The sequence below is a fragment of the Molossus molossus genome, unplaced genomic scaffold (assembly GCF_014108415.1).
Source record: "Molossus molossus isolate mMolMol1 unplaced genomic scaffold, mMolMol1.p scaffold_m16_p_12, whole genome shotgun sequence".
In the NCBI taxonomy this organism is placed as follows: Eukaryota; Metazoa; Chordata; class Mammalia; order Chiroptera; family Molossidae; genus Molossus; species Molossus molossus.
The window spans coordinates 37,745,326-37,770,972 of record NW_023425347.1 but is presented as its reverse complement, the minus strand read 5'-3'; the positions used below and the strand labels follow the sequence as shown (position 1 = coordinate 37,770,972).

Here is a 25,647-nt window from a genome sequence, read left to right as displayed (position 1 = left end):
GTAAACAAGCAAACAGCTCGCTTTCTTCCCGGGCGAGGGCTTCCAAGACTGCCCGGTCAACTCGGCATCACCAAACAAAATGACTTTTGTTCCTCCCTCTCAGGTCCTCCTACCCTCCCAGTCCAAAGTTCTTAGCTCGCCCCCCTTTGATACTTCCACCATAACTCCAAAAAAAAAGCCCTCCCCAATACAAGTCGTTATTTAAAGTGGAAAAACGGAAGATTGTTTTCTTGGGTCCAAGACCAAAAAAAAAAAAAAAAAAAGGTGCAACGGAGCCAGGGGAGGCGCTTGGCAGCAGCGCGCGCCAACTAACATTCCAGAGATGTTTGAGAATTCTGGAACGCGCAGACAGAGCCGACGTCACTGCAACACGCGGCGCCGCTGCCGGCCGTATAAAAGGCGGGCTCTGCGCGCTGCAGCAGACCGCGAGCGAGAGCGCCCCGAGCAGCACCCGCGCCTTCCGCTCCTCCTCGGGAAGGACCTCGACAGAAGGACGTCCGCAACCCGCTCGCTCCGTGCCGCCCGGCCCGCCGCCCCCGCCGCCCCGACCCAGCCGCGCCGGGTCTGTACTGCGCACCCGTGTGTTGGCGTCTTTGCTCCCGTACTCGCCCGGACTCCTGCGCGCCACAATGAGCTCCAGCACGGCCGGGACGCTCGTCGTCGTTGTCGCCGTCACCCTCCTCTACTTGGTCGGGCTGGTGAGTTCTTTTGCCTCCGCTTCCCCGTCTGCTCTCCCGGTCCCTCGTCCATTCCCCAGATTGCCCACGGCAGAAGAAAACTAAGCTAAAAAAGTTCGGGGGCGTTTCGGAGTAGCTCTTTCTTTAAGTCCCCCTCCGAAGATGTGTCTGGGGCCTCCTGGCCGACGCAGCCCTGCCCGGGGTGGCCCGGCCGGACCGGATCAGAGACCCCTGTCCCTTCCGTGGGCGCCCCTCGTGCTCACCGCGCCGAGTCTCACGCGAGTCTTCTCCCCCTCCAGGCGCTCTCCACCTGCCCCGCCAACTGCGACTGCCCCCTGGAGGCACCCAAGTGTGCCCCGGGAGTCGGGCTCGTCCGGGACGGCTGCGACTGCTGTAAGGTCTGCGCCAAGCAGCTCAACGAGGACTGCAGCAAAATGCAGCCCTGCGACCACACCAAGGGGCTGGAATGCAATTTCGGCGCCAGCTCCACCGCTCTGAAGGGGATCTGCAGAGGTAAGATGCTTGTGATTTGGCCCCTTTAAAAAAATAATAGTCCCCGTAGTCCAGAAGTTTAGTAATTTTGAGACCATGTATGGTGATGCTTTGTTGTTGGTAGCTTGGCAGAAAGGCACATGATTTCAGCAGTCTGGAATGCAATTCAGTGTGTCTGGGCCCAACGAAAAGCGCATACGGAAAAGTGATTCCTGACTAACTTATTGTTCTGGTCTGGAGTCTCTGGGGAATTGTAGGGAACTTTACCATAAATTGAATTTAACAGCAGAAATATGTATGAGTTTCAGGCTGTGGTTCGGAATCTTAACTTTATCCTCTTCTCCCTTTCTCTTTTGGTGCTCTGCAGCTCAGTCAGAGGGCAGACCCTGTGAATACAACTCCAGAATCTACCAGAACGGGGAAAGTTTCCAGCCCAACTGTAAACATCAGTGCACATGTATTGACGGCGCCGTGGGCTGCATTCCTCTGTGTCCCCAAGAACTTTCTCTCCCCAACTTGGGGTGTTCCAACCCCCGACTGGTCAAAGTTACGGGGCAGTGCTGTGAGGAGCTGGTCTGTGATGAGGACGGTGCCAAGGACCCCATGGAGGACATGGACGACCTCCTGGGCAAGGGGCCCACCCTGGATGCCTCAGAGGTGGAGTTAACAAGAAACAATGAATTAATTGCATTTGGAAAAGGTGGCTCCCTGAAGCGGCTCCCTGGTAAGTCAAAACGGAGGCTGTAAGACATGGTACTGAAATACATTCCTCCTCTGAAGCTTTATAGAAATGAGGACTTGAATCTGTTTGTTGTCAGTACGCACCTGAGAAGTCTTCCCTCTTGTTTGTCTTTCTAGTTTTTGGAACGGAACCTCGCATCCTATACAACCCTTCTTTACATGGCCAGAAATGTATCGTTCAAACAACTTCATGGTCCCAGTGCTCTAAGACCTGTGGAACTGGTATCTCCACACGAGTTACCAATGACAACCCTGAATGCCGCCTGGTGAAAGAAACCCGGATTTGTGAAGTGCGGCCTTGTGGACAGCCGATGTACAGCAGCCTGAAAGTAAGTTTCTGCAGTGGCAGGTAGACTGTTCCGGGGCAGCTGGGTGACATGGGAACCTCTCTTCCATGAAAGAACCATTGCCCCTAACTTTCCTTCTCTCATCTTTCTTACAGAAGGGCAAGAAATGCAGCAAGACCAAGAAATCCCCCGAACCTGTCAAGTTTACCTATGCTGGATGTTCAAGTGTGAAGAAATACCGGCCCAAGTACTGCGGTTCCTGCATGGACGGCCGATGCTGCACGCCCCAGCAGACCAGGACTGTGAAGATGCGCTTCCGCTGTGAAGACGGGGAGATGTTTTCCAAGAACGTCATGATGATTCAGTCCTGCAAATGCAACTACAACTGCCCGCATGCCAACGAGGCCGCGTTTCCCTTCTACAGGCTGTTCAACGACATTCACAAATTTAGGGACTAAATGCCACTTGGGTTTCCAGCACAAGGGTGGACAAAAAAGGGAGAAGAGTGCCAGAATCACGGATACATGGGTGGGGGCGGTAAGGGTGAAGGGACTCATTGTAGAAAGGATACATTGCTCATTCTTGAGTAGTATTAAGGTATTTCGAAACTGCCAGGTGTGCTGGTGCAGATGGACACTAATGCAGCCGCGACTGGAGAATACTTTGCTTCGTAATATTGGAGCACATGTTACTGCTTCATTTTGGAGCTCGTGGTGTTGATGACGTTCTGTTTTCTGTTTGTAAATTATTTGGTAAGCGTATTTTTCTCTAGGCTCTTTTCCTTTCAGTTCTGCAATTGTAAAAGATAGTAAGATTAGTGGGACAGTTAAAGTTTTCATCCTTTGACAGAAGTAAATGGGAAGGGGTCCCATTCCTTCCTGAAGGTGACACTCTGTGAGTGTCCATGAGAGGCAGCTATCTGCACTCTAAACTGCAAACAGAAATCAGGTGTTTTTAAGACTGAATGTTTTTATTTATCAAAATGTAGCTTTCGGGGAGGGTGGGGAAATGTAATACTGGAATAATTTGTAAATGATTTTAATTTTATATTCATGAAAAGAATTTATTTATGGAATTAATCATTTAATAAAGAAATATTTACCTAATATCTGAGTTATTGGCATTCAGTATTTTTAGAGATTGTCCAAAGTCATTGGGGATAATCTAGCTTATCCATTCAATCATTCAAACAGGATTTATTGAGTGCTTTGTGCCAGGATCTGTTCTAGGTGCTTGGAATAGAGCAGGAAAATAACTTACAAAAAGAGAGAGAGAGAAAGAGAGAGAGACAATGATTGCTTTGATATCTTCAGTAGAGGAAGATGTTTGCATTTAAAATAATCTGTATAAAAACATGTACTAAACACCAGGCATTGTAAGAAGCACAAGAAGGAATCTAAAGCCAAAATTGTGATTTAAATAATAATGCTTTGTTTTTATAAGAAATCAAAGCCTAAGGGTCTCCTTCACCCAATCACTGTGAGGTGGGTATAGTAGAGTCATTTATCATTTTAATCACTAGCTGGTTGTGCATGTCACTTCGGGAGAGGAGAGAAACTTCAACAAAAACAGTCCATAACCCAGGCTGCACGTATCTACATCCGTGGGTAAAATTAAGTGTGGTTGCATAACATGTTATAAAAGGTCACTTGTTTATAACTTCATATTTTACTAATTTTGTTTCAAAAACTTAAGAGAACTACTTAAAAATGCACCCTCAGTTGGGATCAGTTTGTTTTCATTGAATAAGCTTGAAGCAATGACTTGTGTTAATCCTAATAAGCTAGTGATTAGGTAAACATACTGTTAAATGCAAAGGAATGCAAGGAATTTCAAGTACTTTTCCAGTAGCACAAGGACCAAGCTACCCCATCCCCCTCTCTTTTTTATAATATACATTATATTGATGAAGGCGGGAGCAGTTAGACAGAGTTGGCTATCCAGAAGGTCAAAGGCTAGATGCAGAGCATTCCTGAAAGAAAAGGACCTGAATCATAGGTCTAGGAGAGGCTGAGAAGGCTGCGTCAATGTTTGTGAAAATGTTGGTAGCCTGTTTCAGAAGAAACTACATCTTTAGAAAGCGCTGACAATAAACCTTTTATAGAGAGAAGTTTTCCTTTCATCGACCCTCTTGGCTCCTGTTCAAATCCACAGTGAAATATTTCAGTCTGCACTTGGTTAAGAGAGTACTTGAATTTTTAGGCAATAAGAGAAAGTGCTTTAAAAGGGGAGGAGGGGGACAGCTCCTGGGGTCCTGTAAGGGCGATTTTTCAAAAATAGTTTAATATTGATGCTTTACTGAAGGCCTGCAGAACAGCACTGTCTAAGCATGGTTTTAAAGCCTTACTGAAATGCGTAAAGGTTAATATAAATGTGATGGTAAAATTTATGGGCAAAGGCCTTCACTCTTCTGATTTTGACAATGTCTTGCCTGAATGAAATATTACACTTTGTGCCTACTGTGTAGTCAGTTTTCCTTGCCGAAGGCATTCAAATGTTAAGGTATTTGGGAATTTAAACACCACCTGGTTCAGTCTTGGATGCAGTTAAACTTGTCAGTGTAATATAACACGTGAAATATAAAAAGGTGTGAGGTTTTTGAGGTGCAATCTTGTTGAACAGACATCTAAATTCATAGGTAAGATTTACAGATTCCCAGGCACCAATCCTGAGGTATTTTCCTCCAGCACGAGTGCTAGCAAATTACTTCTGGATCAAGGAGCAATAAATTATAGATCTTTTAAGTGTGTAGGGAAGTGATATTTGTCCAAATCAGCTCAAATGTGAAACAAAACCTGGCATGGGAAAACACTGGATCTTTGGGTCATTAATCTTATTGTAGTAAATACAATAAGAGTAATGCGTAACCGCTGAGTGCTCAATTAATAAAAAAGAGAAATAAGTGCAAATTACATCCATTTCATTTGGCTATAGAAAAAAATGAAGAAAGTCAAAGTTGCTGAGAATGAAATGATGTGACTTAGAAAATACAACTAGGTCTGGCCACCTCCTGCAAATACTGAGAAAACAAAATAAAAACCCTGCACCTGCATATATGAAATAAAAATTGCACATATAAACATTCATCATAATATAGATGTACCCCTCTGCACACAGCAAAGATCGTGTGTTGTTCTCACTTTCAAATCCAAAAGACCCGGATGGGTTTTTGTTTGATTTTTTGACACAGATGTAAGAACTGAGAGTTACAGGATAACCTCAGAGTCTTAGAAATTTAGTGAATTTTAAGAAAATTTGGACATTTAAAAATATAGTAAGTAGTCTTACTGTGAAGATTTTCACATAAATGTGTGTGCTGTCCACCCCACAAAGAGGTGTGACTAGGTCAAAATTAGCAAAGCATATTTCAGAGTTATTTTTCCAATAGAAAGACCAGGCTTGATTTGTTCACAACCTCTCCTCCTGCCATCTGGCAGTATTTGAAAGTCAGCTGAGCAGTAGCAGGGGTCCAGTAGGACCATGGTACAGAACAAAGCTGTGTGTTCTGCTCAGAGTGGCAGGTGATTCGGAAAGAATCCCAGATTGGAACTCAGAGAAATGTCTTTTCGCACCAACTCTGTCATTCATTTACTGGGTGACTCTGGGCAAGTTTCTGGATTATTCTCTCCTGTTTTATTTTATTTTATTTTTTATCCTCACCCGAGGACATTTTTGGTTCAGACAGAGTGGGATGGAGAGAGAGGGGGGGAGAGAGAGAGAGAGAGAGAGAGAGAGAGAGAGAGAGAGAGAGAGAGAGAGGTGAAAGGGACACATCCAGTGGCTGCCACCCGCACAACCAACCAGGGCCGGGGACAAACTGCAACCGAGGTACGTGCCCTTAGCGGGAACCAAACCCGGGTCTCTCTGGACCGCAGGCCGACGCTCTAACCGCTGAGCCAAACCGGCCAGGGCTCTCCTGTTTTCAAATGGAACAATAGCTCCCAGCATTTTTGCCATCCAAGGCATTCTTTTTCATATACTCTCTTTGGTGCATTGATTCCTGTACCTTGAACACTTTGTCTCCTTAAGCAATTGAACGTATGAAGTGAAACCGCTCAGGTCTTTCTGTGGGCAAATGAACTCATCTCTATGAAGCCTTTGGAAATGCAATGTTGGTGGGCCCTCTTTACTCTCCAAAGCACCCCTGGTGATGGGATGTGGTAATCCCTGGCTCTCACTGTCAGTGGGTCCATGCGTTCATCTCCCCATATAGCCCTGATAGCTGGGCCTCATTAAGTCCCTGCCCTAAATAACTCATTCTTAGAAACAAAGCACATTGTGAAGCATGACAATGATGTATGTGTCCTGTGAACAGACAGATTTATTTGTGACTTAGTTTATTGGTGGTGGGCAACACTCATCCTCGTAACCTTATAAAGTGCAATTCAATTAAGCAAGTGCTCAGATGCATTCGTTAATGCTTTATAGTTCCCACAGATTCTGCTCATATATTCTGAATCCACCCCTTTCTTATGTCCAAATCTAAGCCACCATCATTTCTTGTCTGAATTACCGAAATGGCCTCCTCACTTGTGGCGCATTATATTCTCCGAAGGTGGCTGCCCTAATGTCTTCCACTCCACATGCCTTTCTGCAATGTGGCCCTGCTGCTCCTCCATCAATAGATGGGGTCTCGTTTTCCACCCTCCTGGGTGTGGGTGGACTTTCTGACTGCTTTAATCCCTGAGCATCTAGGACATGATGCAGTGTGTACCGGTTCCAAGTGTATCACGAGCTAGGAGTTCCTCTCCCCTTCTCTCTGAAATGAGCTGCTGTGGAGGGCAGGCTCTGAGAAGCCCACACTATGCGGACAGGCCCTAGGGGATGAGATGCCTTGCGGAGAAAGAGAACGGTCAGGGAGTACCTGGGCATCAAACATCATGAAGAAACCTTCTTGGAAGTGGATCCTCCATCCCCAGCTGCCTCACAAGCTGGTGTCTTGTGAATTGGAGATGAACTGCCAGTCAAATCCTTATCAGTATTCATGACCCATAGAACAGCAAACTAATATGATTATTTTAAGACCTTAAGTTTTGTGTGTTGATTGTTACACAGCAGTAGATAACTGAAACATCACTGGGTTCCAGTCTCCTTACAGAAGCCAGAGTGATCCTTTATAAATGTAAACCAGACCATTCAATCTCAGCTTAAAGGCTCCATAGCTCCCCATTACTTTGGAATAACATTAACTCCTTGCTTGGCACACAGGTCCTGAACTCTGCCTATTTCTTACCACTCACTTTCACTCTCTATAATCCCACTTGCTTTTTCCTCTTTGAAATAAACCAAGTAAATTATTCCTCAGGGCCTTTGCACTAGCTGTTGCTCTGCCTCAGTGCCCTTCTTGATCTAAGCTTCTTGTCATGCAGGTCTCAGCATAAATGCTACCTTCTCAGTGACCCTCCCTCACCACCCAGTCTAAGTAGTTCATTACATTAGGCAGTTTTATTTCCATCATAGCATTTAGCACTACCTGATAGTTTCTTGCTCACTTATTATGTCTGTCCGTCTACAATAACCTCTATGATAGCAGAAAGTTTTGCCTGCTTTTTTCACCACTATAAAAGCCTCACTCGGCACTGTGCCTGGCATAATGTAAGCACTCATTAATATAGAATGATGTTGTCTTAAGCTGAAACAAAATTTTAGTTACTTTTTATTTATTTTATTGAACATCAATGTGAGAGTGAAACATCAACTGGCTGCCTCCCCAACACCCTGCAACCCTGGCACTGAGCCACACCAGCCAGGGCTTAAGCTGAAACTAAATTCAAAGGCACCTCCTCATTGGCACAATGTCTTCCTTCTATTTTCCCTTGGGCTTTCCTCTAGCTTGTTAGTCATTCACTCATTCTTTTATTATACAGCCACACACTCAATACATATGGACACCACTATAGTTCAGGCACAGTGCTATGCAATAGTTGATAAAGCATGGTTTCTTTACTTTGTGGTGGTGGGGGGACCTACATGTAAGCAAAAGTTAATTACAGTTAGGTTCAGCTGCAAGTAACAGGTAGCTCAAATAATAATGCTTAAGTAGTAACACAGAAGTTGTTCCTCTCTCATGTGAAAATCCAGGTAGGAAGTGCTAGGCTGAGGTGATGCCCCAAGGATTCGATGATCAAAGCTCCTGTTATCATGTTCACCATGGGTGGTTCCCCTTCCCTGGTTCACCTCAGGAACACAGCTTCACCAACTGCAAAGGAGGCTGGGAAATGTAGTTTTTATTCTGGGATGCCATGTACCGAGCTAAAAACCAGACATCCTGTTACTATAGGAGAATTGGTAGTTGGTACCACATAACCGAAGGTATGCAGTAATAAATATAATAAGGCACAGAAAAGGCATGAAGAGAAAGCTACCAACTGCCTGGGCTTGGGATCAATGAGGGCTTCCTGGAAGAGTTGTTACCTCAGTTGTGTTTTTGTTAATCGTCACCTGAGAATATTTTTTTCAATGATCATTAGAGAGAGTGGAAGGGAGGGAGAGAGAAACATCAATCTGAGAGAGACACATTGATTGGTTGCCTCCCACACGTGCCCAGGCTGGGGCCAGGGATCGAACCTGCAACCCAGGTGTGTGCCCTTGACTAGCAATCAAACCCAGACCCTTTGATGCGAGGCCGACATTCTAACCACTGTGCCACATCAGCCAGGGCACCTTTTGAGAGAGAAACAGGTTGGAAACTATTCAAAAGCCTTGGTGCATAGTTGAAACTTTCTGCTATAACCATTGATACCTTTCTCATCTCAGCCATAAAGAAAAATCAAAAACACCTGCACCACCTGGGTTTAGAGTCTTACAGGCCATTAGTATGGCTCAGTGGATTGACCCGTGCACCAAGAGTTCACCAGTTTGATTCCAGTCAGAGCACATGCCCAGGTTGCAGGCTCGATCCCCATGGGGTTGTGCAGGAGGGAGCAGATTGATGACTCTCACATTGATCTTTCTATATCTCTCTCCCTTTCCCTTCTTCTCTCTCTAAAAAAATCAATAAAAACATATTTAAAAGACAAAAAAACTGAAGGAAAAAAAGCCCACATTTTTGGATTCTTTTGAAAATGTCTAAGCTCTGGCAGGAGTGAAACAGTTCCTATGGGGCAGTTCCTCCAAGGAGGGAGCTGGCTCAGCTACCTGGTGAGAGCCGGTCCTCTGCGGATCAGTGAAGGAGAGATGCGGGGTGTGTGTGTGGGGGGGGGGGGGGAGGCAGAAAGAGCTCTTCTTTAGCAGTCCAGGTTCTTCCTTAAAAAGGCAGAGCCTAGAGCCACCCCTTTACTATAACAGTGCTTAGAAAAATAATTTTTGGCGTGACAATGCCATGTTATAAAATCAGGAAGGAATAGCGACCACTTCATTCGTTTCGAATGCACGTGGAACGGTAAGCACGCCCGGCTTCCTTCTACACGTCTAGTCTGTGTATTTTGGTGAAGTGTACCTATTCCATTTATAAGACCGCGTCACCGTTTCCAACAGACCCTGGACAAGTTGACCAAAGACTGACACAGCCTCCTGAACCTGGGCTGCATCGAACCGTCTATTTTTATAGTAACCAAAGAAACTTCCCAGGGGGAATGGCTAAAGATAGCTACGGGGTTTACTCTAGAATTTTATTTTTAACGACCCAGAGTCCTTCCTTCAAATGCTGTCACAAATAATACTCACTTTTCAGAGGCGTTCAATGAACTCCGCCGAGAGGGAGGTCTTACCTGAGCGGTTATAGTTAGCCAGGGGCAGAGTGGAAGGTAGACCTCAGAGGATTTATCCTCTGAGCTCATCCCTGACAGAGGCATGTGGGGCACAGAAAAGCACTTGAGTTTCAGGGAGGTTTGGCTGGGTTTTGGTGTCCACGTGGCTCCTGGGAAATTTCTGGCAGTGGATTTCCTATAGGGAAGTCGGTGACGTCAGCTTCCCGGAGCAAGGATGGCGCCCTTCTCCAGCCATCGGATAATGATTCGACGTGGTCAAAATTGGGATCTTCTTTTAAGGAGACTTACCAGCTAAAAAAAAGTGTTGCTCATTCATGGAGGGAGTTTAAATTTTTGGTTCATGAGCAAAACTTTCAAGGAGGTCCTTTCTATATTTCAAATGAGTTTGTTCCTAGAAAGGAGCCCATGTCTTTGACTTCTTGCGTTTAAAATGATACCAGGCTGTTTAAAGTAGTCTCTTCAATGTTTGTTTTTGTCTTAACAAAAGGAAGGCATACGTATACAAATTGAATAGTATAAGAAATACAGAATGTCAAGAACGAAGGTCCCTAGCAAACCCTCCTTTTTACACACATGTGAGCACATACCCACACACAACCGCTGTTTACGTGCATAGTGCGCATTAGTCTTACAGATTTTGGGGTGTGCCCAACCTGGCATTTATTAATATTCTTATCATGAACAAAAAAAGATTATATATAGGGTTTTACATGTACTTGAAAATTTACCTTGAAAGTCAATACGTGTTGATACATATAGTTCTCCCCAAGTCACTGTAATGGTTTTATAGACTTTCATTCTGTTATTGACATGCCATAATTTATTCAAATACTTGGCACAGCAGACACTATTGGATGTCGACCCAACAGCCACCCCCCACTTGCTTGACTCCTTGCTAGCAGAGCCCCAGTTGTGTCGGGTGTTCTCCCTCCCTCGTGTCCAGGACAGGAAACCCCTGTCGCCATCCGAACTCCAGGGACCGCACCAGGACTGGCTTCAGCCACTGTGAGGGGCTCATTTCCTTATCAGGATTAAGGTTGTGACTTAATCCTGATCAAGGACACTGAAGGAGAAATCTTCTCGGGCAAGGGGACGCTTCTAAGAAAGGGTTTCCTGGACAATAAACAAGAGACTAGGAAAGGAAATGTCTCCTGAGCCCGGGAGCCAGGCACCACTGACATGTGGAACCTGGGGCAGCAGACAGGTGGGAAGGCTCTGGGTCCCTGAGACCACTGAGCTGCTGAATCACCCAGCCCTGGGCCTACCTGCCACCCAGACCTCTTGTTCCTTGTGAAAATAAACCTCCTATCGTTTAAACTATTTTTGCTAAGTCAGCTGTTACTTAGAGCTAAACTCATCCTAACTGATGATTTTACACTTGGCCCTTTTTGAGGCTCTTGGTATTTATAAATAACATAGTGATGACTACTTCCAAAGGAGAAGAAAGTACTTTTATTTATTTATTATTATTATTTTAATCCTCACCTGAGAATATTTGTTTTCACATAGAGTGGGAGGGAGGAAGAGAGAAAGAGAGAGAGAGAAAAAGAGAGAGAGAGAAAGAGAGAGAGAGAAACATCGACATGAGAGAGACACATGATTGGTTGCCTCCTGCACGACCCCAACCAGGGCCGGAGATTGAACTGCAACCGAGGTACGTGCCCTTGACCAGAATCAAACCCGAGACTCTGGTCTGCGGGGCCAATACTCTAACAGCTGAGTCAAACCGGCCAGGGTAGAAAGTACTTTTAAATGTGAATGAGTGAACCAACAAACAAATATTTGGCAGTAATATAATCCCCTTATTTATTTACCTTCCATTTACTGAGTAGCACTTGACAGGCCACAGAGCAGCCAGACCTGGGCAACAGACAAGGAACTAATGAGACATGATCCCTGGCCTCAAGGGTGTCTCTCTGGCAGAGACAGTAATATATGCAAGTGCTTCTGTCAGAGAAACAAGGAAGATGAGAGCAGAGAGGGTAGTCAGAGAAAGCTTCACAGAGGACAAAACATCTGAATTGGGTCTTGAAGGATGAATACGAGTTTGCTGTTTGGAATTACCTCCCAAACTGGAAAACACTAAAATATTTGAAGGCTGGGAATACTATCAACGTTGGCACACTCGTAGACTCAGACAAGACCTGAGTAGTAACAGTCTTTTTGCATCTTGGTGTTTACGGTTGATAAGAGGAAAAGCAGCCCTCAGCAGGGACCTGTAGGGCACATGCCCTGTGATGGGCACGGGTTGGTCCCTTCCAGGGGAGTGGACGTTGGAAATCCCCAGCCTGCAGAGAGTGAATCAGTGCAGGAACAGCAGACGAGCTGGGAGCGGTGGAGTGCAGCCCCTGCCCCACGCCACCGGGAGACAAAGTGTCTGCTGCTCCCATGTCATGGCCTCAGTATGACAGGCTGACCTCAGGCTGACAGGACCCAGCCTGGGCCTGACTCACTGGGGGGTCACCTGAGACAGCACCAATAACTATTTGGACTCGACAGCAAAGGCAAACCGCTAGACAGAAGTAGCCTGGGTGACCTGGTTACTGCCACCTGACACTTTTATGTTTGTGCCACAAGTCAAATTCTCCAAGGAGTCCAGCCCTTTAGTGGTTTCCAGTTCCTTCTAGAGTACAACTCATGCGCACCACTAGCCCCACACAGCTCTTGACCAGAATTTTAAGCCTGCAGAAGTGCGACATGTAAGCAACAGGCCAAAGGGGCGGCTCCACTCGGTGCCTTACACCTCACCCATTCCTCAGACACAGAAGAAGTATCGTAACTGCACTCGCAGTCAAAGTGAATGTCAAGAAGAGGCATCACTAAATGGCCAAGTGTCTTTATCTTCTGTATGGGCAAGAATTCTAAAGTAATCTAGCCTTTATGTGCTACTTCAATAAATGAGTTGGAGGATTTGGATTATGTTATTGTGTCAACGCACTTGTTCTAAACCATTCCAGGGGTCCACGCATGCTCCCGAGAGCTCATTTAACCCCCACGGTCACTCTCACTGTCATCTGCCGAGACGCTGTATATTCCCATGAGTCGGAGACCAGATCTCTTGGTACGCGGTGGGGACATAGCCATTTAAAGAAACAGAACATTGCAACAGTTCAGCACCAGCCACAGGAACCACAGCTTTTTGGGGTGAAGGATGGTAAAGCCAAAAAAAGGAAGAAAGAAATCCCCTATAACATTAGACAGATTGTAAGAAATGGTTCTGAATTTTGACCAAGAAGTCAAGATTAGCAGTCACCTTGAACTTATTTTTGTAATAAAATTTTGGCCTCAATCACAGAAATTCATTCATTTGACATACATCTGTACATATATTTATGTCGATCTACCAGGTACCCCCCCACACACAGATGTTTATATTTCTGTTTGTTTCATGCCAGGCACAGCACTGGCTCCTGGAAGGTACAGATGACCAAGGACTTGCCAGAGAATCAACACCAATTTCCTCATTCCTGAAGGGCTGCTACCCAAACCTGTTTCTGCTACTTTGCTCCTCTTGTGTTCTCAGGACGTGCATAGAAGGGAACCAGGCCTTGGCCACTACCATTCCCCACTCCCAGAGTGGAGGGAGGATGAGATTCCAGCCTGGCATCCTTGGAAAGCTGTGGAAAACGGACATTATTTTAAACATATTCCTCCCATTCTCTGCACAGTGAATCCCATGAGGTATATTCACCAGGGGTCCAATTTTATTCTTCAATCATCAAACCCTGCTCAGAGTCCTGTAGCGGTAAACCATTGCTTAGCACCTTGATATACCCAGTTTCATCTAAGACACTGCCAGTCGCAAGATACACCACCATTGTACTTACCACTAAGAAAAACCCAGCCAATTAAATGTCATGCCATATGCAGAACGATGCGTTCTGATTTCAGAGCTGTTAAAGGGTAAAACATGTACCGTCTAGAATCAGTGCCATCCAGGAGCTTGCCTAACTAGACTGTGAGCTCCTAGAGGACAGGAACACACCGTACAGTCTTCTCTACTTTGCTGTCTTAGTGTAGTGTCACGCACAAAGAAAGTATCAAGTAAGCACTCTTGAATGAATGAATGAATGAATGCATGAGTTGCTGCCATAAATCCTGTGGGCCCCTTATAGGAAAGTGTGCTGAGAAATCAGTAACCCACTCAAGCAGAGGCAGGAAGATCCAGATGGGGCCTTTGTCTTCCTGTCCCACCTAAGCCTGGAGAAAGCCCGATGCAATGAGCAGCCGCGGAGGGAGCTCCTAACCCCGCCCCCCAGCGCAGCAGCTCCAGGCCCGCTCACCTTAAGTTCTGGTCGCAGACACACTGCGACGCCAGGCTCCCCGGGGACCTATTTATGTTTCTCCTGAAAACCGGTGTGTAATATCAAACTCCTGAAAATAAAGTCACAGTTTAAGTAGACTGTGGGAGCTGGCTATTTAGAGGAACCTGCTGGCGAGTTCTCTTGAAAAGTCAATAACCACCCCAGATTTATCTATTTTATAACTTTGGATTTTTTTTGCGTATCGCATTCCCGCAGAGCGAGGCACACCCTTATATCGAGTTTCCCCACAGTGCTGTCTTTGTGCTGGGTCACTGGCTTGAAGGGTTTGTGCCATGACTGGCCTCCCTCCCTTGAGCGTTTCTGGTCTGCTCAGGCCCGGCCCCCAGGAGCCAGGGTTTCCCTGTCCTGAAGGAGCAAATGGAAACCACACTTTCCTTTGTTTCGTTTACTTTAGAATGAAGTTATTTCTGACAAGGGCTGCATTCCATTTAGAGAGATGCACCGCAGTGATAATGCAGGTATGTACCCTGCATGAAGCAGAGCACAGGTGAGCAGGCCACATGCGTGCGGAGGGAGACGAAACACTCATATGTTGAACCTGTGTGCACTGGAGACATTCCAGGCTCTGTGCCACCTCTTTTGGGGAATAAAGAGATGAACAGGTCTCAGCCTCCGGCCTCAGAGTCAGTCCAGTTACAGCAAGCTGTGCCGAATGGTGCAATGTCGGTCTGGGGCTGCCTCAGCCTGAGAGAGTTGGGGAAGGTTTTACATGGGGTAGAACCTGGAAGTTGGATCTTGGTAGAAAAGGGGACAGAGGAAGGGCAACCGGGTGGTGAGCACAGCATGTGCAAAGGCACAGGTGTGCAAAAGCATAGGAGTCCTGGGAATTGTGGGTCAGAGGGCACTCTGCCGTGCCTCCCTTTTTTCCCACCCAGAGCCGGAACAGTCAGGTGAAAGACATCCTTTGACTGGGCCCGAAATTGCATTGTCTCCAGGGAATCTTAGACTTGACTTTCCAGATCTCCTGTTTCCGCCCTGGCCGGTTTGGCTCAGCGGTTAGAGCGTCAGCCTGCGGTCCAGAGAGACCCGGGTTCGGTTCCCGCTAAGGGCACGTACCTCGGTTGCAGTTTGTCCCCGGCCCTGGTTGGTCATGCAGGTGGCAACCACTCAATGTGTCCCTTCACATCGATGTTTCTCTCTCTCTCTCTCCCTCTCTCTCCCTCCCGCTCTGTCTGAACAAAAAATGCAAAAATGTCCTCGGGTGAGGATAAAAAAAATAAATAAATAAAAGAGACAGATCTCCTGTTTCCTACAGACCGATGAAGCTGCAGTCCTCTCTGTAGTCCTGGAGCTACTGGAACTGCAGGACCCACTAACAGAACATGGGGCCCATGCCCCTGAAAAGACCTCCTCCCCTGTAGTTTTGCAGGCTAGAGGGTGAGAGAAGCAGAAGAGAGCCAGTTAGGATCCCTGACGATGGTTCTGGAACAGGGCTGTGATACCCAATCAGAAATGTCAGATGACTTCCTTATCCTTGCTTCGTCGCCTTCCCTCATCCTTCCTAAACTGTCGCATGCTTGCGAAATCTGCAGGCTCATATTAGCCTGACCTGCTCCTCTGAGTCTGCTCCCAAGCACGCTGACTAATCCCCGGAAAACACAGTTCTCATGACCCCTGCGGCAGCAGCTATGGGTCTCAGAGGCTGGAATTTTGATGTCCCTAATCTCTGGGCTCAGTCTCCTGTCATCAACTCCCTTTCTCGCTATTGGCAGGTGGGTGTCATCTGCCTCACTTCTTCATACTATCCAGGCAGGATGAGGGTGACAGAACTCCAGCGATGAATCCTGGAACCTTGCACCTGGGGGAGGCTTAGGGGTCCCTGGCTCCACCTACTGCCAGGACCCCTTCTCCATCTCGTTGGCAAGGAGCAATCCAGGCCTTTCTCACAGACAGAGATGCTGCCCACTTGGCCTCTTTCTGTAGTTCATGCTCCAGAAGTGTTCGCCATTCCTCCGAATATTTCCTTGAAAGTCATCTCGTATAACTTTCAGTAATGTAACGGTTCTCTTTCGGGTACTCCCCAGAATGAATTTAGTCCTCTCATATTTAAGTCCTCAAATCTTTGTGCTCCCATCCCCACCTACACTCCCAGCATGTCTTTCCTTCCCTTCTCCCCACCAGCCCCTCTAGGACATACCTTTAGAGTGGGTACAACTATTGCTCACATGATCTGGTCTTCAGGCCTTCATTTCCCTGGTTGCTTGCTTCCTGATACACTTGTGCTTGTTCAAGTCACTCAAAAAATGGGATATTGGTGGGTTAACAGAGCCCTCTGGATCTTCCTTGAGTGCCAAGGCCAGCAATCGATCAGCTCCCTTAAGGAACCTAAGCGGACTTGTATGTACCGCCCCACCCGCCCCACTGACCTGGAAGCACTCACTCTCCAGCTTTCCCAGCCTCCACACAAGTACAGGCTTACATTTCAGAATCTAATGGGCGACACGGTACAGAATCGGGTCTTCACTTTCTTGGTATCCCTAGTGCCTGTACAGAGCCTGTAACCAGCAGGCAGTCAGTCAGTCAGCCGGTTCATTGGTTTAATAAAAGCAGGCTAAGCTTGTATTCAGTTTCTCAGCAGTATGTTAATGTTGATAATCAACTGAGGTCTGGTGGTCTATGTGAAGCGAACGTCTATAAAGATAATCTGCCTTGCCCTGGCTGGTTTGGTTCAGCGGTTAGAGCGTCGGCCTGCGGTCCCGAGAGACCCGGGTTCGGTTCCGCTAAGGGCATGTACCTCGGTTGCGGTTTGTCCCCAGCCCTGGTTGGTCGTGCGGGTGGCAGCCACTCGATGTGTCCCTTTCACATCGATGTTTCTCTCTCTCTCTCTCTCTCTCTCTCTCTCTCTCTTCCTCTCTCTTTCTCCCACTCTACCTGAACAAAAAAATGGAAGAAATGTCCTTGGGTGAAGATAAAAAAAAAAAAAAAAAGATAATCTGCCTCCTCTACTGTATTGTTTGCTTTCTGTAACGTTAATTTAGGACTTGGCATGTGTGCCACAACACAATCTTCCAAAATTTGGTGGCTTAAAACAACAACGATTTATTATTTGTCACAATTTTGTTGGGTAGACTAGGTTCAGCCGGGTGTTTACACACGTAGTTCCCCAGCTAGGAGCTTGGCCCGGGGCTGGGATGTCCAAGGTGGCCTCTCGTCCTTGTGGTCTCTTGTGGCTTCTCATCATGCAGGAGTCTGGCCTGGGCCTTTTTTCTTTTTCTTTTACAGCCTAAGCTGGCGTTTAGGAGAGAGTGCTCCAAGGGGACAAGCCCCAGTGCCAAGCACCTGTTAGGTCTCTGAGTGCTTCACACTGATGCCTCACTAGTCAAAGCAAGTCACCTGCTCAAAGCCAGAGTCAATGTGGACTGAACTGTACAAGGTCACGGGTACCAGGAGGTGTAGTTCACGGGGGGCCACCATGTTACGGTGTACCATGCTTAAGCTTCTTAAATTTCATTGTTATATTTTGAGACGGAGTATTTTTTTTCCTTATGTTTTTACAAAATCCAAACTGTTCTGAATATGAGCAAGCCTGACGATGATGGAGGGGCCACACCATTTATTGTCTGTGGTGTGCCAGGTTGTTCTTTACATATTTAGCACAATAAAAAAAAGTCCCAAGGACAAGACTATTACTCCCATTTTACAGATAAGAAAAGTGAAGTTCAGAGAACCTCAATAAGTTCCTCGAGGTTTCACAATTAGTTGAAGGCAAGATTTCAACCTAGGTCTCTTAACTCCAAAGCATTTTTTTAAAAAAATCACTGTACCACACTGTGTCTCAGAGTCTGAACTTTTGACTCAAAAAATATACATCTGCAAGAAAATGTTTTCCAGATTCTAATAAGGAACCCAACAAGTCAGAAAAAGCAAAATAACTTTTCTTTCTCTAGAGTTCCTTAAACATTTAAATCTCATTTTGTCCAAGGGCATTTTGGTTTCTTTTGTTTTATCCAGCTAATCCCCCTGAGTTGTGAAGGAGCCCTAAAGTGCTGATCATACAGTAGAGCTGGGTGTTTAAATATCTGAATGGAGGTTCTGATAAGGCTTTATATACATAGCTATAAGGCAGGGCTCCTACATAAAAAAGCTTGGTTTGAACTTGAAGTCAATCTTAACTCCGTCCGTACTGTCTGAATTGCCAGCCTAATTGGCCTCCAAGTAGAGAACTATGCTTTTTTCTTTATCTACTCTGGTAAATTATTAAAGAGCTCTTCTGCCCAGGAGGAGATTATTAACCACCTGGGAGGTAGCAGAAGGCATCTGGCAGGTGCAGCAAGGTGAACTAGGGCAGCTCTGCTCGGGACGGCAGGACTGGCCTTCCTCAGGTGGCTTCCCCTGCTCAGCCAGAATGAGGGAAAGGCCGTGACGGGTAGGGCGGGTGGGCACAGGGCCAGGGGCAAGAATGGAGGCAGGGGTGAGGTGGGGAAGAGGGTCTCACCTGTCTAACACGCAAACTGATTTTAAACTCATTAGGTAATAAAAATCCCATTTGCCTGGTGGAATGTGTACCGTATGTACCTGCCTTCGCCCATACTCCTTCCTTTCTCTCTTGCAAGGTGACAGCCCGGTTACGTGTGAAAGTAGAGGCCTGGGCTACTGCCAGATTGGTCACTGGAGAAACATGTGTGTAGGTGAACAGGAGAAGTGAGCGGGAGTATTGTACCTCACGTAACCTCTTCACCAGTCCAACTTGTTCACGTCACAGATGCGGTGACATGGCAGGTTACTTGACATGGCCAAGACCACCAACCTCAGTACTGCCAGAGACGGGACTAGAACCCACAGCTCCCGACTCTAGGACAGGGCTTTGCCCAGCATTGGTGCTGCTGCCGATGTCAATAGCTTTCATGAGCGTGCTGGGCAGAGAGTTGAAAGCACTTTCCCCAAGGAGTCAGGGGACCACAGTATCTAAATCTTGGCCTTTAGAACAGTAACTCACAGCTTAATTAGTTCCATGTCCTCATTCCATCCTTCACTTACTGTTCCTTTTGGAAAGTGGTGTGACTGTTGGAGAATTCTCTCGCCTATGGATCTGCTCTCTTAGCCTTTCTGTCCACGAAATGGGCCCACGTACCTTTCACTGCCTCCCTGTGCAAGGGGCCTGGGGAGGATTCCTGAGGCAACATGTGGTTCATCTCGAGCGACAGTCATTCTCCGCGATGCACCTGTGTGGTGGCAGAATTCAGGCTCATGCAGCCTCTGGTTCCTCTGTCCTTGCGATGCATACGTGAGAACTCACACACGAGCCTTCAAAACTGAGTGGACGGTACGTTCCCTGTGTGAGTGGTTGCACACCATATTAACTGCAGGGTTAAATATGGTGACGAAAGGGGTGGACAGAGGTACAAGTCAGGAAGAAAGATTTGCCCGTGATTCTTTAAACTTATTTAATAGACATATAATTAAGCTCCCCGAGAACGGTGTCCAGGTTGAAAGTCCCTGTACTTTGGAGGTCACCATCTGTGGGAGAGGCAGATAAAAACAAATTATTTTAATGCGTGAGTAATGTGAGGTGTGGGAGATTGCAGGGCACGGCGAGGCCAGAGATGGGACGAGAACCCACATCTCCCACTTCCCACGACGACAGGACTTTCCCCCGACCCTGGAGCTGTTGGCAGCCTCAGAAGGTATAACTAGCAGTGTACTGGACAGACAAGGTTGAAAGCACTTTTCTCTGGGGACCAGGAGTCGGGCACCAGACCACAGAGCCTCTGCTTCTGCCAGGAGCAGTCAGAGAGGCCATGTGTCTGTCAGCTGAGCTTCGGAGGACAAGCTGACAGAGGCATAGGGAAGGCACCCGAGTAGAAGGAGCAGCCTGAGCAAAAGCGAGGAGGCACGCCGGGCAGCTGCGAGCCATTCTGGCTAATGGTTTCCTTCAACCCCACACAGAGCTCACAGGAGCCGGTGTGGAGCGCCTGCCCTCACCTTCCTCCTGGTGGGGGGCCTCCCCAGGACGCCAGCGAGCTCTGCCGCAGGTTCTTATTGTCTGAGGTCACCGAGCCTCCGGAAAGTATTTCAGGAATGTGGAGGCCTGACTCACTCTCTTCCTTGAGTTCACAATCTGAAGTTCATAAAACCGCTTTCCTCTTTAGTCACTCCTATTCAAACATCGGCCCACATGCTTCACAGATGGAGCTGGCAGGAGGGATCCGGGGACACATTTTTTTTTTTCTTTCTTTTGCTCAGGATGTGAAAGTAGATGAGGAGTTAAGAAGAACAAGGAGAGATTATTCACCAATAGCCGGGCGCCTTGGGCAGGGGTCTAACCCACAGAGAGCGGCTGGCGTGTTCAGAGAGCAGAGACCCCTGGCAGAAGGGAAAGCTGTGGAAGTCATGCTCCCTGTGCCTCAGTTTTCTCATCTGTAAACAGGGACAATAACCACAGCTACTTCAGAGAGTTGTGATAGGGATTAAGGGAGTTAATCCCTATAAAGTACCTAGAATACTGCCTGCCACATAGTAAATGCCCAATAAATACTAGTTTATTGTTAATATTATAGTTCGCAGTTGGCAAAGAGTGAGTTTTCTGAACACAAAGTGATGGGGGAGAGAGGAAGTCTTCTGGGAATAGCACCGTGTGGGTTAACCCTGAAAGGAAATGCCCCCTGCAGTGCATGGAGTTGTCTGGACGGGAGGACCTTGTGCATCACATACACACCGTGGAAAGGGCAGCCCCAAAGCTGGAAAGAGAAGACACCCAAGTGTCTTAGACCAGATGCCAAAGATCCAGTTGCACCTAAAGTATATCTTCCAGGTTGGAAAAAGGTATCAGGATATCCAGGGAATAAACACAGGGCACACAAAAGAGACACCTGGAATGTAGGCTGGGCATACAAAAGGCCCCCTGCAAGGTTCCAAATTTGTCCTTATTTCTCTGGCTGCCACGTGAGCAATGAAATGAACAGATTAGAGACTGTTTTCCTCCTTTCTGATCCCAGCTCGCTTTAGAGGATTGAAAATGCCAGGAGACTTCCAGATCAAAACGCCCATGCACACTGTCTCGGAGCTGGTTTTCAGATCCGTCCTGGGACACGTCACCGGCTGTCTTGAGGCCGAGGTTTGGGTCTAAGTGTCTTACCACTGCTGGAATTCTCTGTGGACGGGCGAAGCTCTCTCTGCCTTTCAGAGCACTCTGCTGGGGAGTTCTCATTCCCGCCCGCTTGGACAAGGCACCCAGTGGAGATACAGAGCCCGGGAGCGTGCAGCCCTGTGGAGCCTCTGGAGTGCATTTTACTAGCAAACTGCTTTATTTCCTCCTTCTCCCTCTGCCCCCAATCCCCATCCCTTCTCTCTGCCCTATCCTAGTTGGAAGGGCCCACACCTGCCACCGCATGCATCTGTCCTTACAGTGACCACAAAACAAGAGTTCTGCACGAATTAGAAAGGCCTTTAAAAAAGGTAAAAATAGTCCTAGTGGAGGAGATGATTTAAGGGTTTCACTACAGGGAGCTGAAAAAAATATTACTGGCTCGAAGGGAAAGATGATTGAATAGATAGGAGGAGAAGGCAGTGTCTGTCCTGTTTTCAGACCAACGAGCAGATATAAATTACATGACTCTTGCTTCACGAAAAGTAACCGGAGGGTTGAGATGAGGTGAGTCTTGAAAGAAGGAAAGGTTATTAGATTCCTTACTATTAATCATTAAAATTCCTCAATTTTTTATTAACCAGCTTCCCCCCACCCCAATAACAAAATACATGCGTATGGCAAATAATTCAAACTTTGTAGAAGGGAATGAGGTGAAAAGTAAAATTCCTTTTCTCCACTCCACATCTTCTCCACACCTCCCTGAGTCCCACTCCCCAGCAGAAACTACTCTGAACAGTTTCTTCCCCATCTTTCTAGAATTTTCTGTGTACCTTCCAACCTTTTCTCACACTGTTCTTTCTCCTCCTTACCCACTACAGGTTTTCAGACCTGGGATCGCGCAGCATCCTCTGTATGGCTGGCTCCTTCAGTACTGCGCTCCTGTCTGCTCGGAGTCGTCACCTGCTGTGACCTCTCCATTTATATAGGAACCTCATCACTACCTGTCCTCTGCCCTGACGCTCCATCTCACCGCCGTCCACCCGACCCTCAGAACAACGTCCAGCACAGACAAGGCGTTTGATAAATATACGACGGATATGTGGGCGAGCACACAGGGTCCAAATACACACACTTATTCTTTCCACAAAATATAAATGGGATATTATATGTAGAACTCGGCAATTTTTCTTTTCTAAATCACATCAGAGAAAATGATAAGAAGTCACATTTCTTAGGCACTTCTGTTCCAAGGACTACTCTAAGCTTTTTACATGCATTCTTTCATTCAGTTTGTACAGCAACCCCCTATGATAGGTCCTGACACGATCCTACTTTACAGATGAGGAGACAAAGACATGGAGACGCAGGGAGACCAAGGTCCTGCAGCTTGCAAATGACAGACCCTGCACATACTAATTTTCCTTCATCTTAAAATGACCGTTTAGCCCGAATTAATATATTTAATTTTTTTTTACTTGGGGCAAAATATACATAACATAAAATTCACAAAATTTACCACGTTAGCAATAAGTACACAGTGTAGTGACATTAAGTACATTTACATTGTCATGCAAAGACCACCACCATCCCTCTCCAGAACTTTTTCATCTTCCCACACGGAAACTCTGCATCCATTAAACAAAAACACCCCGTCCCCTCCTCCTCTGAGCTGCTGGCAACCACCATGCTCCTTTCTGTCTGTGAATCGGACTGCCCCAGGTACCTTATACACGCGGAGTCTCCAGTACGTGTCCTTCGGTGGCTTATTTCACTTGGATAATGTCTTCTTTAATTAACATTTTAATAAATAATTTTATTTAATAAAATATTGAAGCTCGTGATACAAAATTAAAAAGGCACAAAAAGACAGAATAAAAAGCAAGTTCTCTCACACCTGTCTCCAGGCACCCCAGGGGCAAACGCTCTTCCCAGGATTCTTCCAAAGATGTTCCCTGCTACACAAATAACAGCATATTCTGTGTATTGTTTTGTTTCTGAGTTTCTCATTTAACTGTAGAATATGCCTTGGATAACGTTCCATGTCACTGTACACAAAATGGCCTCAGTAAATTATTTTTTATTGAAATACAATATGCATAAAGACAAATGCATAGGCTCTAAGTGTGAGGCTGGGTGAACTTGCACAAACTGAACACTCACACCTGTATAACCAGCACCCTGATCAAGAAACAAAACATTACCAGTTCCCCAAAGTCTCCCTCATGCTCCTTTCTAGATACCACCCACCTCCTTTCCAAAGGTAAACACTCTCCTGACTTCTGAACAGACTAGATTAGCTTGGCCTGTTTATGTAGTTTGATGAAAAGAATCCTACTGCTCACACTCGTACGTCTGGCTTATTTCATTCACCATCTTGCTGTGAGACTCGCCCAGGTCACCGCCACCGAGTTTCAGCTGGCACTTCACCCCCGACGCAGGCAGGCCCCTCGCGGCTGCCCATGAAACCACCCTGCTGGCGTGAGGTTTTCCTTTTTCTTTCTTATTTATTTATTTTTAAAATCTTCACCTGAGGATATTTTTCCATTTTTATTTAGATAGATTGGGAGGGAGGGAAGGAGAGAGAGGAAGAGAGAGAAAAATATCAATGTGAGAGAGACACACATTGACTGGTTGCCTCCCAGACCCTGACCAGAGCTGGGTCGAACTGCAGTCGGGGTGCCCTTGACCAGAATCATTGACACCCTCCTACCCCACTGACTCCCACTGACCCCCTCCACCCCACTCCCATCTCCTCCCTTTACAGTATTGTTATGTCCACTGGTTATGCATATATGCATATAAGTTCTTTGGTTTATCTCCCACCTCCCCCTTTTAAATATGTTTTTATTGATTATTTAGAGAGAGAGATAGAAACATCGATTGGCTGCCTCCTGAATGTCCCCTACTGGGGATCGAGCCTGAAACCTGGGCATGTGCCCTGACCAGGAATTGAACTGGGACCTCTCAGTCCATGGGACGGCGCTCAATCCACTGAGCCACACTGGCCGGGCTGGCTTGAGGTTTTTCATGTCATATATGTGTTCTCTCAATCTCACCCTCACAGCTCTTGGACTTCTTTAAATGGCTCTGTAAATGCCTTAAAGAGTCCACACACAGCCAGAATTCACCTGCAGATGTATCTGATAATGACAAGCCTTTGAGGAAATTTGTGCAGAAAGTTCTATCGGAGTGAGGGGAGGGAAGAAGGTGCAGCAGCCTTCCTTTCTGGTCAGCATCTTTGCAGTAGGACAGCTTCCTGAGGCCTCATTCACGCAGCCAAGAACTCAACTCTCAAATTCCCTGAACACAAGGAATCATGACAAAGCACTGGTTTGCGTTCCCTTTGCAGATGTTACTTTTAAAGTGGAGTCAAAACTACTTCCAAGTAAAGAGCAAAGAAGCTTTAACTAATATCAGCAAGAGAGACGTAGTTAATGTACTCCATCTGTTTGCTCTCTTGTGCCCTAAGACTCAGGACAGAATATCAGTTTGGGAAGGAATCACAACACACCGGACAGGACCAAGGTACAAACAAGGCAAAGTTGGACACACTGTCCAGCTTGTGTTCCCCACGAATGAATCTGAAATCCCAAACTGTCAAACCAGACCCCAAACTCACTCGTCCCTAGTTTGGCCACAACAGGAGTATCTATTTCCAGATACCAGCTGTTGAGCAGCAGAACCTGCACATTTGTGTGGAACCAATCATCACTGCCCTGATTGGTTCGGGAGGCAACACGCAGGACTGCATTCTTGTGGCTGGCCCGTGCAGAAGAGGGGGAGCAAAGGATGTAATTCATGGCTGACTTCTGTCGGAACAATACCACACTTTTTGCTTTGGTCCATTGCACGGACCCCAAAAGACCTCTTCCCTATTTATGCAGAAAAGAATGGAGATGAGGACAGGGAAGATTTTCATAGGGCCTACAAGTTCAACTGGCTGGAATCCAAAGAGGGCAAAAAGAAATGGAATGTTAATCCTCCATGATTGAACAGAAGGTAAGCAAACATTGGGTGACAGAGCAAACACACAGGACATATGACCTATGTGTCCTTGGAAGGGCTATCATTTTTGAATTAGCCATGAAATGGGAAGAGGTTCTTACTGACCTGGGATATTGAAACCCAAGTCCAAGCAAAAGCTTCAGTCTTGGTTCCTGGGAGAACAGTATAGAAGGCAAGGATCAAGGAATTTCAGAGCTGATAGTGTCTGAGAATTGGTGTCATGTGACAAGAAGTTCCAGGAGTCAACAGTAGTTGGCAGCAGACAACCTCTGCAGGCTGCAGGATGGCAGACTCTTTGACTGTTACTCAGAAGGTATCTTGGAGATGGCCCAAGGCCCAGTCCTTCACATTCCAGATGAGGAAACCTAGGTCCAGAAAGGGTAA

The 25,647-nt window shown here is 46.6% G+C and overlaps 1 protein-coding gene across 1 annotated transcript; it reads left to right on the top strand.

Moving 5' to 3' along the window:
- The first annotated feature begins 584 nt into the window (after positions 1-584).
- On the top strand, positions 585-3,305 carry CCN1 (cellular communication network factor 1). Its single transcript, XM_036256174.1, has 5 exons — positions 585-698; positions 977-1,190; positions 1,537-1,893; positions 2,028-2,239; positions 2,353-3,305. Exons 1-5 carry the CDS (start codon positions 630-632, stop codon positions 2,653-2,655), a joined length of 1,155 nt encoding a protein of 384 aa, XP_036112067.1. The 5' UTR covers positions 585-629; the 3' UTR covers positions 2,656-3,305.
- The last annotated feature ends 22,342 nt before the right edge of the window (positions 3,306-25,647 follow it).